The following is a 15,000-nucleotide window of genomic DNA, read 5'->3' as shown; positions in this document are numbered from 1 at the left end:
TAACAGGCTTCTTGGAGACGCGTCACGGTCTAGTAAATGTCCCAATGCAAGTAGACAGGGTAGAGCTCCGATAGGATGAACTGGTTGTAGACCATTGACGGAACACGCGCGCCTCGTGTCTGGGTTTCAACAGAGGCGGCATCCTAGTCAGAGAGTCGCGGGAAGAGGAGCCGAGCAGGGAACGCGCGAGACCACATCTAGGCGGGAAGCGTGTTCCTTCGTATAGAAAACACCAAAAGGAAGGACAATCGTAGCAATGTCAAGTTTAAAGAAACGAAATTCGAGCTCCTCGGCTGACAGAGAGGAGGACAAACAAGCCACGGAGAGGATGCTCTCCCCGGGCACCGGCAAAGAGAACGGAGAGCCGAGCCCCGGCGGCGGGGAGACCATACAGGAAGAAGGGAAAGATGGTGTGGTGCTGAAAAGGACCATCACTCTGGTCAATGGCATCGCCATCATCGTGGGCACCATCATTGGCTCGGGCATCTTTGTCACCCCGACCGGCGTGGTCAGGGAAGCCGGCTCCGTCGGCCTATCGCTGGTGGTGTGGACAGTGTGCGGCGTTTTCTCCACCGTGGGGGCTCTGTGCTACGCCGAACTTGGGACCACCATCACCAAGTCCGGCGGGGGACTATGCGTACATCCTCGAGGTGTACGGCTCGCTGCTGGCGTTCCTCAAACTCTGGATCGAGTTGCTCATCATTCGCCCTTCCTCGCAGTACATCGTGGCTTACGTGTTCGCCACCTACCTGCTCAAGCCCATATTCCCCGACTGCCCGGTGCCGGAGAACGGGGCCAAGTTGGTGGCATGTTTGTGCATTTGTAAGTAGTGAGGCTCGGGAGCGGCACTTGATACAGCGTGTCGAAACGGGAGAATGTTAAACCTGTGCAATGCTGTTAGTGATGGGAGTTGTCCAGGCGGGTACATGGCCGAATATATTGAGTGGATCATAATAACAAAATGCCTACTATTTTTTATAATACGGCAATAATAATAATAATAATAATAATAATAATGATAAAAATCATAATACTTTATTAATAATAATAATCATATATATTTTGATGATGATTATTATTATTTGCCAGTGGTCCAGCAGTTGTAGAAGGCTATTTGGGCTCTATGGTCTGAGGATGGGCGCACTTCACTAGGTTGAACTTGGGACCTCCAGCGGACCGAGCTTCGAGTCGCCCATCCTTCGCCCTCCTCCTATACTAGCATACATCTTGGCTTTTCTAATTAGGAATAAATAATTACAAAATAAGTCCCAAAGTGACGCATAACGCCCTCATACGGGTGTTATGTTTCACCATCATCAAAGCATGCCCGGCCAAGACCACATGGCTTGTTTCTTGGACAACATGCCGCGTTATTTCATCATCCTAAGGGTGCGTCAACGTAACCCACGTGCTACGTCAAAGAAATCGTGTCTACGTTTTATTAACTTTTTGTTAATAGTCGTAATACGACGAATCCCTGCTGCTAAAATGTGTAATGTTTCCTAATATACATTTGAAGGACTTTGAGGTATTGTTCGGGCTCGTCCACGTCTCAGCGTTCACCCGGTTTGGGTGTCGTTCGTAAATCAGCTTAATCTAGATGAGACAAAACAAATGCTCCACACAGTTTCTATAAACCACCTCGTTGCTTCAAGATCATTTACTCTGTAGGCATTTTGAGAGGTACACTGATAAGGCTACGAGTTCTGTTTACGGATTTCCGTGTGTGTGTGTGTGTGTGTGTGAGTGAGATTAACCCTGGATTAGCAGGTTCTAAATCTTGCTAGCCTTGTATTCTAATTAGTCTCTGAGGGGGTTAGCCTCTTGGGTGTTTTTAATGTTTATGTTCGACTCCGACATATTAGTGTTTGCACCTACGCATAGTGGCATGTATATGGCAACGTTAAGGAAGCAAAATAGTCGCGTATGTGTGAAGACTGTGTGTCGATCTCTGTCCACTAGTGCTAGTGCCTCATCCCCACAGTGACCTGTAGAGTTCTGAAGCCAGAAGGGCAACACATGACTGCACACGAGGGACCCTAACCCACCCGATGTGAATAACAGCCATGTTACACACACACATCTCCCAGTAGTAATAACTGGTCTTTTATGGAGCATAAACCCATTGTGTGCACGGTAAATTGTCCTAATAGGGTGGTTCCAGGGATCTTGGTGTGAGTGTCTTTCTGTTTGTGTGCCTTGGACCATGTATGACTATTGACAAGCATGTGTTGATACTCATAGATGTTTATTTTATGTCCACACAAATCAAGATGATAACAGCAAAGAACCGGTCAGAAATTGTGATAAAAAAGTGATTTTGTTCTGTGCCACGTTGGTCCTGGCCAATAGTCTAATGTACTCCCTGGTTTTTGCGTGTGTGCGTGCGTGCGTGCGTGCGCGCGTGTTTCCCGTTAACACTGAGTCCCATTGTATTGAGGCTTTCTCTTGTGGCCCCTAGCCTGATTTAGGAACTTTGTAGGAACCGCTTCTTTGTTAATCACTTTTAATAGACGGAGCCTCGCTCATGGGGCCAGCTCAAACACCGAAGTGTGTGTGTGTGTGTGTGTGTGTGTGTGTGTGTGTGTGTGTGTGTGTGTGTGTGTGTGTGTGTGTGTGTGTGTGTGTGTGTGTGTGTGTGTGTGTGTGTGTGTGTGTGTGTGTATATGTGTGTGCCAAAGAAAGAAAGGGAGGGCGATGGCTGCGAGGAATTTCCCCATTTCTGTGAAGTCCCATCCCAACCGTTTTCTATGGGATTGTCTTTCATTCCAAACACACGTACACACACACACACACACACACACACACACACACACACACACACACACACACACACACACACACACACACACACACACACACACACACACACACACACACACACACACACACACATACACACAAACACAAAAAGACACAAACAGACAAACACAAAGCGAGATTGTGAGCATCATCAACAAACTCATCTGACATCTTTCAATTTAAAGTTTTTGCCCATTTATGTATTTTATGTAAAAAAAGCTGCCTTATACTAAAAACTAAACTTTGAGAAGCCTTCTTTCAACTTAATTTAACGCAAACAGTATATTTAATTTTGTCAGTGCCCAAGTGGTCTAAGAAATTTATAACAATTCATCTCCATAAAAATATAAAAACCTTCTGAAGTGTTGACGAAGGAAGCAGTTCGAAGCGAGAGGGAGTCCTCTTTGGTCTGTTGATAGCTGAAAACTGTCACGGATGAGGCCGTTCATAAGCAGGGCCAGATATAATTTGTAGCTGTTCCTTTTAGAAACAGAATCAGTTATTTAATTTGCATATTTGCACATGCAAGGCAAGTGACTCGGTGAGGAAAATGCATTCATGAGATAAAGCAACACGATGTAAGCTAAATATGAACAGAATATTGTTTAAAGTCTTTTTAAAGCGTGAATCTCTCCGTAAGGGTTTAAGAGTGGCGAACCGGTGAATGTGTGAACAACACAAGTCGATTCAATTTGTAAAGACATTCTTCCCATCATCTAGACACACACAGGAATGTGAATGTTTACTGGTGTTAACAGGAAGACACACAGTCCCGGACACTATTCACCACATCCAGCCCACTGGCTCCAGCCCCCCCCCCCCACCCCAACAAGGGTTATTAATTAGTCCAGCTCATTAATCAACTCATTTAGAGTAGAGGGGTGCCCGAAGGATTCATGAGTTTGAAGGTCCTGAATAGAGCTGGCTATTAACTAAGAGCAATTAGATTTGCTTCAGAGTTTAAACCAGACCCAATCAACTGGTTTACCAACCTTCTCAGAGAGGTTGTTGCTTCCATTTGTTAAAATAAAATAAAACTCTCTCTCTCTCTCTCTCTCTCTCTCTCTCTCTCTCTCTCTCTCTCTCTCTCTCTCTCTCTCTCTCTCTCTCTCTCTCTCTCTCTCTCCCCCTCTCTCTCTCTCTATGTCTCATTCTCCGTCTCTCCTCTCCCCCCTCTCTCTCTCTCTGTCTCATTCTCTCTCTGTCTCATTCTCTGTCTCTCTCTCCCTCTTTCTCTTTCTCCCTCTCTCTTTCTCTCTCTCCCTATCGCTCTCTACATTACCTCTGTCTCCCTCTCCCTCTCAATCTCTCTGTCTTTCTCATTCTCTCTCTCTCCCACTCTCTCTCTCTCCCTCTGTCTCATTCTCTCTGTCTCTCTCCCTCTCTCTCTCTCTCTCTCTCTCTCTCTCTCTCTCTCACTCTCTGTCTCTCCCTCTCCCTCCCTCTCTCTCCCTCTCTCTCCCCCCCCCTCTCTCTACATTAACCTCTGTCTCTCTCCCTCTCTCTCTCCCCCCCCCCTCTCTCTACATTAACCTCTGTCTCTCTCCCTCTCTCTCTCTGTCTCTCTCTCCCTCTCTCTCTCTCCCCCCCCCCCCCCCCCCTCTCTCTACATTAACCTCTCTCTCTCTCTCTCCCCATGTGCTCAGTGATCCTGACCTTTGTGAACTGCTACAGCGTGAAGGCCGCCACACGGGTGCAGGACTTCTTCGCGGCCGCCAAGCTGCTGGCCCTGGGCATGATCATCATCATTGGCTTTGTGCAGATTGGGAAAGGTAAGTCAGTTAGGCCCCAACAGAGGGTCCAGCAGCATGCACATCTAGAGCCCAAAGCACACAGAGCACCCATTGGCTTGTTTGTAGCACTAGCCAAATGATAGAGAGGATACACTTGTTTCATCTGGGGTACGCCTGATCGCCGATGTAGCAGGGCTCTACATTTTCCCCCGACCTCAAATAGTGTATCTTGGCGCGGAAACGTGGATATATTTGTGTCTCTCTCGACACGGCGCTGCGCATTGGACTTTAGGCACAACAAGACACAAGATGAAACAACGTGGTTTAAAATAAATGGACACCCAACGGCGCCTGGCAAGCCGGCCTAGTGTCTCCGAATGTCCCCTGAAACGGCTCCCACATCAAGTAATCTCATCTAATCCTAAAAGATAGCACTTCCACGGGCCTTGAAGGCTGGAAATGAAGAAAAGAAGAAGAAGAATTTAAATCAGTACAGAGCCAATTCCTTGGCAAACCGAATCTCCCAAGATGTTTGGACACACTCTATGGGCTTTTCAGCGCAGTGTCTCTGAGGACCCCTGAGACCGGTCACACACCAAGTCATCCCAACTAATCCTAAGAAGTGAAACATCGTAATGACCAATTGGCCCAAATGTGCACCCATTGTATTTGTATGTGGCTCGACTACACTGACCAACAGGAATGGTTTTGTGTAACCAACCATCATTCAGCTCCTCCAGGTGTGGGCGAGTGGCGAGTGTAGTGCTCTGTGGTTTGATCTACAGGATCAACAACACCTTAGCCTGTGAGCTATGCAGGTTTTCTTGAAAATGAAGCTCGGACCATATAGAAAGGTGATTTCCTGTCGTGTGTAGTTACAATCACACTGTCATTGTCACCATCTATTCATTTGTGTGCAAATGTGCAAAGCTCTTTGCCACATTGGTGCCAGAAAGAAGGTACGCTTCCCATAACCAAATCTGGTGCCAGCCTTGTTTGGTAACCGTCCTTAATTCCACCAGAGAATAGGCCGTGTTGAAGTGGATTACCTGTTGCTGCCTACTGGAGAGTAGCCCAGTGCTCATTAAGGTCACACGATTCTTTGGGAGCATTTCCGTAGTACAAGGCTACAGAGAAACACAGTACACTACTGTAGTTCACACTAGGCACCGGTTGTCTGATACAAAATCAGTAATGGACCACTAATAATGTCTCAAAGAGAGATAATATGATGTGAGGAGAATTAGGAGAATAATGTTCTGCTGCCTTAAGCCGTATTCAGTCTTTTTTTACATAGGAGCATTAAAGTGTTGTGACCGTGTGGACTGTAACCAAAGCAAGTGCTCCTATTGTGCAAGCTCCAGACACAGAATGGATGCATGTTTTGAGACGAGGTTGTGCGAGTAGATTTTATGGATTTGGCATACAATGTTAGGGTGCATTACTGCCACCAACTGGCATGGAGTTAGGACCGAGAATAGCACACGGCCGAAATGCCAGACGTACTTCACTTCCCTTCTTACGTTCCTTGCCTGGTGTTCGACACCTCACACAGAAACTGCAACTTTGGTCCTGTTTACACCGAGCCTCCAATCGGCAGTGGACAGCTGTGAGTTTGTCAGTCCACACATGGCAATAGAATGCTGTTCCACGCGTGAATCCAGTGGGGAGCTTGTGATCAGATCTCACTTCCTCTCTCTATATATATCTAAACACTCAAACGGAACTTCGAACACATTTGCGTAAACACCGCTGAGAGAATCAGCGGTGTTTGCCCCAGACTCCAGACCGCCTCGTGGGTGGTCTGAAGGCTACGTTATGGTTCCACGTCGACCCGACGTAACGACCACGCGGACGCTTCAACGCAGTCCATAACCTGTTTTGGTTCTGCGTCGGGTTTTAGTGAGCGGACCAATCACATCTCTTGCCGTTGCGTTGCCTGGACGGAAGGCTCAGCTGAGGACGTGTGTATGAAACCGGCGACTGTTTATCTTAATGAGCCAATGCTTTTATCTAATGGATACCGTTATCAAAACAGCTTCTTTGGTATGCGAACAAGCTCCTTTTTACGCAGCGCAAGGGGGTTTACGGACCCCTTACGTCCTTCGGACCCTCCTTGCGTCCACCGCAAGGGCCCGACGTGCGCCTCCCAAAAATTGTAACCTTGCGTCGAGGCGACGCAGCAGCAAGGTCTGTGATTGGTCCGCTAACATAAACCTGACGCAGAACCCAAACAGGTACAGTACTGCCTGGTCATTGCGTTGCAACGTCCGGCCATGGCTCTACCTTAATCGTTCAACACTGCGTGTTACAGCAGGGAGAAGGGGAATTTTATCTTTTGAATTCCTTCCAGCTGTTTTTATCTTTTATCTTGGCTTGGAATGTTTCTGTTGAATCCCAAACACGGAAGTCCGAAGAGTGAAAAGAACATTTCCATCCCTGAGCGAGGGGAGCGCGGCCTGTGAGTTCTGTGTCTTGTTCCGACGACTGCCAGAGACGAACCACCATATGCAACAGTTCCAATATAAATATTCAAGGTGCATTTTTTTAAATTTTGTGACATCTAGCTGAACAGACTTGACACACGTGGAATATCATTTTCAGAAGTATGATTTAATTAGTGTAAAATCGCATGAAATCGAGATTCATCGCATTTTCGTTCCCGTTTAAATCTACATGTTAAAAGACCATATTCTAAAAGTACATTTTGGTCCCTGATTGAGCGTATTTAAGCAGGTAGTGGTAAGGTATCTTTCTCAGGGATGATCAAACCTTGCGTTTACCTGTTCAGGACTTTGTTATCTGCAATACTCTCACACTGATGAATTTGCTCTACGTGTGTTTGTGTGTGTGTCTGTGTTTATTGTTATTTTCAGTCCAAGTTCAGTGCTGGATAAGGGCGCTTCTGTAAGCTCTTAAGCACCACGAGAAATCCCCCCCCCCCCCTTCATATTTGTCTGTAGGCTTACTACTTTGTACAGCCTTAACCCCCCCCCTCACACATACACACATACTCAGTCACACACCTCAGACCTTTCTGTTTGGGGTCCCTTCTGCCTGTTTGGGGTCCCTTCTGCCTGTACAATCATCTCTGAGTTGTTTCTATGTGCGGACCAGTAAACCACATGCAGGCCGCGTGTATCAGAACTGTCAATCTTCTGCTATGTATTCCCATTCAAATTTCACTCGACGGCGCTAATATAAATAGCAGCGCTGATGAAGATCCTTTTACGTTGAACACAATCGTCGGTTGGGATTTTTTTTCACACGACAATGAGATGACAAATCATTGAGTTGAGTGGGACTGTACACACAACGCCATTTCCCTTTCGACATTAATTGTATTCAGATAAATCCATTTCACCAATTACACCCGGGTATCTTTGTCACAGTCACAATGGCCACGGTACAAGTTGTAGGGCAAGGCAGAGATGATCATTATCTCTATTTGTGGTATCGATCATTCATCTCACTTATTTTAGTTTTTGAACCAGGAAACAACCTTAAAAAACAAAGGGCTCTGAAACATGCATGTATTAAAGATTGCACTACCACTTTAATCACCTTTATATACATGGGATATTCCCTCTGTCATTTCGCTGGGGTGATAATTATAGGAATACGCCTCATATTCGCATCGTGGCAGTTTTCAACGTGCCTCAAAACGTTATTTTTCATCAGGTGTCATTCGTTTGCACATGTGGGTAAGTGGCGAGATTTACTTAGGTTAGAAGACACATTGGTATATTAATTTCAGCAATCGGTTATTATAAATGTTCTACCATTCAATTTATAGTCGTCTCCCGATTCGTTCCACAAGTTCAAGTTCTTGGTAGCGGTTCAGACAGTGGGGTGTCTTCCATGCGGTGTGCCTGTCCTAATCCGATGAAAGCCTGTAATGGTACTGAACACGGCTCCACTGTTGTCCTACACAAATCCAATGTTTTCATATCCACACGTGTAGATGTGACGAAAACTTAAGTTCAATCCAGGAATTGGGGAAGTCTGGTTGTTAGCACGTTTTGGGGTTTTTCAATAGAAAACATGAGTTATGCCTTATCCTGGTTAAGTCAGGGGGAAGTGCATGTAATTACTGCTTTCGGTCTTTTATTAGAGCCTAGATCATATGGAATTATCCAAATTCAGAACAATCATTGTTGCAACTGTTTCCACATACACACACACACATGCGCACTGCACACACACTTCATATTCATTTTGTGATAAATAAAGTACTTTCTTCCACTTACATTTGCTCTTTAAATAATCGATCATTGTTGACAGTTATTTTGTTACTTTATTATTTAGCCAATCAAAGCAAGTCGTCAACGGTACTGCACTGTTTGGATTCAACAACAGGTAGGGCATGCCGTGTGACACAGAAGTTTTTAAATTGAAGAAATTAAGAGTTCAGAGAGGGAGATGTGAGATGACGATGTTTTTGAGAAGTGGCAGTTGATTGGGTGGGGGCGAGGGGGAGGGAGGGGCCGGCGATGTTTTGGTCGGGAGGAGGGTGGATGGGGGGGGGGGGGTTCTTAGTGGGACCATACACTCACATGATTGCCCTTTTAAGCCGAGTGAGAGGGTTGGTGCGGTGTGGGTGGAACGACGCTCACATGAGCAGCAATTAGCTTCCTGCGGGTTTTAACAATCAGAAGAATAGACACGAGGGAGACTCTGCGAGGGGTGCTGGTGAGTGTGGTGGTAGGAGGAGGAGGGGTAGGAGGGGTAGGTCTAATCACGCTACCAAAGAGCTTACGGCTAATATGGGACCCCCCCCCCCCCCCCATTGCTGTACCAACCCAGCCATACGCTGTTGGTTTAACAACCGACTCTGTGTCTGAGAATGTGTGTGTGTTTTTGTGTGTGTGTGTGTGTGTGTGTGTGTGTGTGTGTGTGTGTGTGTGTGTGTGTGTTTTTGTGTGTGTGTGTGTGTGTGTGTGTGTGTGTGTGTGTGTGTGTGTGTGTGTGTGTGTGTGTGTGTGTGTTTTTGTGTGTGTGTGTGTGTGTGTGTGTGTGTGTGTGTGTATCTGTCTGTGTATGTGTGTCATGGGGAAGGGTTAGGAATGTAGCCAAATCTCTTCTGCCCCAGGTCATGACCCAGGCCATGCCCGGGACACGCCCTGGTTTAGAGACCTAGGCCTCCCTGTTTCACCGGGGGTCAATCTCTGATCAGCCTCCAGCTCCCCGAGGTTTTCTGTCCTGTGCATTTTGTGACGGCTGCTCTGTAATCGTCTAAATCGCTGTACACCGCACCAATCAGACTGGATAACCATGGCAACCAGACCATTGAGTTGGATGTGCGCCCACACACTGTGATGAAATCCACAGGGTGTGTTCGGACAGCGGCCCTCGACTTATATCTTGATGGTAATTAAACCGTCCAATCGTCTTGTCTGTCTACCAGGAGATACAGTCGGCCTGCTTCCAGAAAACTCCTTTGAGGGCTCCAACTATGACTTTGGCAACATCGGTCTTGCTCTCTACAGCGGACTGTTTGCATACGGTGGCTGGTAAGGGACCATAATCACCTTCAGAAGCGTACGTTGAATCAGGCCTCCTACTCGCATTTTGACCCGATGCCTTCGATAATATTTGGTTTCTGTTATTACTTTTCTACTCTGCTCTAAATTCTGTACCGGTAGTTATTGTTTGAATTGTTTACTTCTCAGTTACAAAAGCATTTAAGTAATTCAAAATAAACGCATTTTTTATGAGTGTGGTATTGAATAAAGATGTCTTCTGATTTCAGGAACTACCTGAACTTTGTTACAGAGGAGATGATAGACCCTTACAGGTAAGCAATCAAATAAAAAGATACAATCCAAATAAAAGCTTATATGCGCCACTATCCAAACACGGAAAGGCTTAGCTCTTTACCTCCAACTTCATCCTCCTCAATGAATTGACATATAGTTAATGCAAATAGAACAGGTGCTTTGCATTCAAGTGGAAGCAAGGACTATTAATAAAAATAATGATTAATACACAATATTAATGATTTACTCACTATAGAGTCAATAGACACAGAAAGATCAAATGAAAGTGCTCAAAAACCTGGAGGCACATCGGTTTTATGTGTGCAATTAGGTTCACAAATGTGAAAAGTGGGAAAGTACTTCCCGTTTATCCTGTTATACTGCTCCTAAGTCACTATGCTTAGGATGGGTTGTTCCAACGGTAAACAGACAAAAACGTTAGGCTCATTAAAGGAGTAGTTAGCAAGATTTAGAGCAGATTCCAATAACTCACAAGAATTAGAAAACACAGAAAAAAGGATAAATCATCCCCCAGACTTCAATTGAAACGACGTCCAATCGTGCACGCGTAGATCAGCGCATTTCGGTAGAGAAAGGCAACCAGGAACGTGACTTGATTTTACTGATTGGTAGCTACCTAACTAGCCGATTATTTGGGCCGGGGGTTGAACAGTTCATGACAGAATAGATGTGGTTTTCATAGCATTTCGTGTTTTTGGCCGAACATTGGATTAACAGATGGCTGCTGGAAGTTTATGAGTAATTAGATCATTTTGAATTAATTTTTGTACAGGAAATTGCCTGCTGCTCCTTTAACCTTGCTAGATAGCTCTGTATCATCAAACCTTAGGCTTCAGCACATCACCAACCTCCAAGAAAACCAGCTCTGCAATTTGCAGACAGCTTAAACTCTGGGACAATCCCTTTCTCTCTTGTTATAAACTACTAATTATTCTGCGTAATTAACTCTCTCTCACTCACTCAGGAATCTCCCTCTGGCCATCATCATCTCTCTACCCATCGTCACCGTGGTGTACGTCCTCACCAACCTGGCCTACTTCACCACCCTCACCCCTGAACAGATGCTTGTTTCGGAGGCTGTGGCAGTGGTGAGTGTGCACCATGCACCCAAACTCAAAAATATAGCATATTTATTTGTATAGTGCAGTATTATTTATTGTTTTGCTCTCCAATCTGTTCTCCTGTCTTAATGAACAGATCAGTGTTCTTTATTGTTCTGCTCTCTGATCTGTTCTGTCTCCTGTCCTAATGAACAGATCAGTGTTCTTTATTGTTCTGCTCTCTGATCTGTTCTGTCTCCTGTATTAATGAACAGATCAGTGTTCTTTATTGTTCTGCTCTCTGATTGGTTCTGTCTCCTGTCCTAATGAACAGGACTTTGGAAACTTCCACTTGGGTCCGATGGCGTGGATCATCCCGGTGTTCGTTGGCCTGTCCTGCTTCGGATCAGTCAATGGCTCTTTGTTCACCTCTTCCAGGTTAGAAAAACACGCACGCACGCACGCACAGAACTCCTCCCACTACATCAAACTCATTTACATGAATGCACGCAAGCATGCAAGGACAATACACCTTTTCACTACATCAAACTCATTTACAGATGACATACCCGTACCCTAGCCTGGTCCTACCAGACTCTCGTACTTCATTTCATTTGCACAGAGAGTCTGTACCTACTCAATTGACAAACGTTAACTCACTTGAAGGCGGGTGTCTGTTGAAGTTTAAACCTATTGGATCTGCCCAGTGCCACTCTGGATCTTCCGTAACCCATCGCTAACGTTTGGCCGGGAATCCCGTTGCATGCAAGCTGTAAACAAACCAAACACGGCGCGTGAAGATGTCCGTCAACGAGAGCTGACTTTAACGGCATTGTTCTCAGCCACGCCCTCTGTTCGCTGATTGGACGCAGACAATTTGGACGGCGAACACCCACTAACATACCGCCGACCCAGTACTTAGGCGGGCGGAGCCAGGCTACTCGTACACAGGCTTAGCTGTAGAGGATGACGCTCGTACCTAAACCATGTTAACGTCTGTGCTCCCTTTCTCGCAGGTTGTTCTTCGTTGGTTCCAGGGAAGGTCACCTGCCCAGCCTGCTGTCCATGATCCACCCCACACTGCTGACACCTCTGCCCTCCCTCATCTTCACCGTACGCCCCCCCCCACCCCCCCTCTCACACTATGCACCGCAGCACTGGAGTCACTGCAGCACTAGAGTCACTGCAGCACTAGAGTCACTGCAGCACTGGAGTCACTGCAGCACTGGAGTCACTGCAGCACTAGAGTCACTGCAGCACTAGAGTCACTGCAGCACTGGAGTCACTGCAGCACTGGAGTCACTGCAGCACTAGAGTCACTGCAGCACTAGAGTCACTGCAGCACTGGAGTCACTGCAGCAGCACTAGAGTCACTGCAGCACTAGAGTCACTGCAGCACTGGAGTCACTGCAGCAGCACTCGAGTCACTGCATTACTGGAGTCACTGCAGCAGCACTAGAGTCACTGCAGCACTAGAGTCACTGCAGCACTGGAGTCACTGCAGCACTGGAGTCACTGCAGCACTAGAGTCACTGCAGCACTGGAGTCACTGCAGCACTGGAGTCACTGCAGCAGCACTGGAGTCACTGCAGCACTGGAGTCACTGCAGCACTGGAGTCACTGCAGCACTGGAGTCACTGCAGCAGCACTAGAGTCACTGCAGCACTAGAGTCACTGCAGCACTGGAGTCACTGCAGCACTAGAGTCACTGCAGCACTGGAGTCACTGCAGCACTAGAGTCACTGCAGCAGCACTAGAGTCACTGCAGCACTGGAGTCACTGCAGCACTGGAGTCACTGCAGCACTGGAGTCACTGCAGCTCTGGAGTCACTGCCATGCTAGTCTTACAGATCAGGCTTTAGATTGCTAATCTAACGTCTGATATATTCATATTTCTTCTGACCAATAGGGTCGCGTAATCGGGCCAAACTCGGCCAACACTAGTAACATTCACCTGATAACACGCTAAAATAGGTCTGTAAGGGTTTCAACCTACCACCATGAAGACTGACCACTGTAGAAACACACTTGAAATCCCTTCTTGAAGCTTGAACATCGTGTCTTGACACCACTGTTCTGAATGATATGTGTGTAAGGGTTTCCACCCGCAGCATCAAGACTGGCCACTTTAGAATTACACTTATTAGAATCCCTTCTGAAAGCTTAATCCACTCGCACAAACGGCCATCATCAATAGAGCCTCTCCACAACAAGTGTAACTGAATCCCTTTCATGTTTCTGTTTCTGGGCCGTGCTCTGTGCCGCCTGCCCTCAGTAGCTCTGCTATGACGTAGTGGGACTGTTGGAGCCCAGATAACTACCATGTCAATGCCACATACACCGCAGACAATCTGAAAAAGTGACGTTTTGAAAAAACTCATTCTGCCCTCACAACCATACAGCGAATAACTCCCCCTCTCTCTCCTTCTCCCTTTCTCCCCCTCTCTCTCCTTCTCCTCCCTTTCTCTCCCCTCTCTCCTCTCGTTCTCCTCCCTCTCTCCCCCTCTCTCTCCTCCCTTTCTCCCCCTCTCTCTCCTTCTCCTCCCTTTTTCTCCCCTTTCTCCCCTCTATCCTCCCTTCCTCCCCTCACTCTCGTTCTCCTACCTCTCTCCCCCTCTCTCTCCTCCTTTCCCCCCCTCTCTCATCTCTCTCCCCCTCTCGTTCTCCTCCCTCTCCCCCTCTCTCTCGTTCTCCCTCTCTCCCCCTCTCTCTCCTCCCTTTCTCCCCCTCTCTCGTTCTCCTCCCTCTCTCCCCCTCTCTCGTTCTCCTCCCTCCCCCTCTCTCTCCTCCCTTTCTCCGCCTCTCTCGTTCTCCTCCCTCTCTCCCCCTCTCTCCTTTTCCTCTCTCCCCCCCCTCCCTCTCTTCCCTCCACAGTGTGCCATGACCCTCCTCTACGCCTTCTCCAATGACATCTTCTCCGTCATCAACTTCTTCAGCTTCTTCAACTGGCTCTGCATCGCCATGGCGATCGTGGGAATGATGTGGCTGCGGTACAAGAAGCCTGAGCTGGAGAGGCCGATCAAGGTGAGGAGGGGAGAGAGACGGAGCGATAGCGGCTGGTTTCCTTGGTCAATTGGCTCGTGTGTGTAACTCTGGAAATAACCATGGGGCAGAAAAAGACGAGAGCACACTTCAGGTGGGAAGGTTGCACACAAAGTGTCTAATAAGTAAGGAATAATTTTTATGGTTAAAAAAATAATAATACAAACAAAAACAATTGAGCAGTAAAAAAGGAAATAAATAAATTAAAAACAAACAAATGGGATCCTCACGATCCTAAGCAACAAATACATAACTCAAATAACATAGTTCATGTTCAAAAGGGATAGGAAGAAGTTAAAAACTTTTCTGGTCCTACCCCCTCTTATCCTCCTCAAGGCAGGGCAATAAACAGTTTGATATGCCCGGCTCGTGGACGGCTTACCGTCCACGAGTGATGAGTGATGGTGATTATTCCGTTTATTCTACTTCTCGCCGGCCAACATAATAAAACAATTCAAATACTTTAATAATTAGCCTTTTTCTTATTCGTATTGCATGCTTATTAAATGTATTCTCTGTTTAAGTTCATCTCCCTCGAAAAGTAGTTCCCTTTAGAACTACGGTGAATAACGTTAGCTCAGCTGTAGGTAACTCGTTTCTATA

The 15,000-nt window shown here is 46.6% G+C and overlaps 1 protein-coding gene across 1 annotated transcript in view; it reads left to right on the top strand.

Annotated features, from left to right (window-relative positions):
• The window catches only part of slc7a5 (solute carrier family 7 member 5), a 20,127-nt gene that overhangs the window by 6 nt on the left and 5,121 nt on the right, over positions 1-15,000 (top strand). The window contains 9 exon segments of the mRNA XM_060060194.1: positions 1-625; positions 627-822; positions 4,449-4,574; positions 9,943-10,048; positions 10,288-10,332; positions 11,280-11,403; positions 11,690-11,793; positions 12,372-12,468; positions 14,230-14,379. The exon segment at positions 1-625 is cut by the window's left edge and continues 6 nt beyond it. Of these exon segments, the coding sequence (XP_059916177.1) occupies positions 257-625; positions 627-822; positions 4,449-4,574; positions 9,943-10,048; positions 10,288-10,332; positions 11,280-11,403; positions 11,690-11,793; positions 12,372-12,468; positions 14,230-14,379 (1,317 nt within the window). The 5' untranslated portion in view covers positions 1-256.

This window comes from Gadus macrocephalus, chromosome 9, assembly GCF_031168955.1.
Source record: "Gadus macrocephalus chromosome 9, ASM3116895v1".
NCBI classification, from domain to species: Eukaryota; Metazoa; Chordata; class Actinopteri; order Gadiformes; family Gadidae; genus Gadus; species Gadus macrocephalus.
This window is presented reverse-complemented; position numbering and strand designations above follow the sequence as displayed.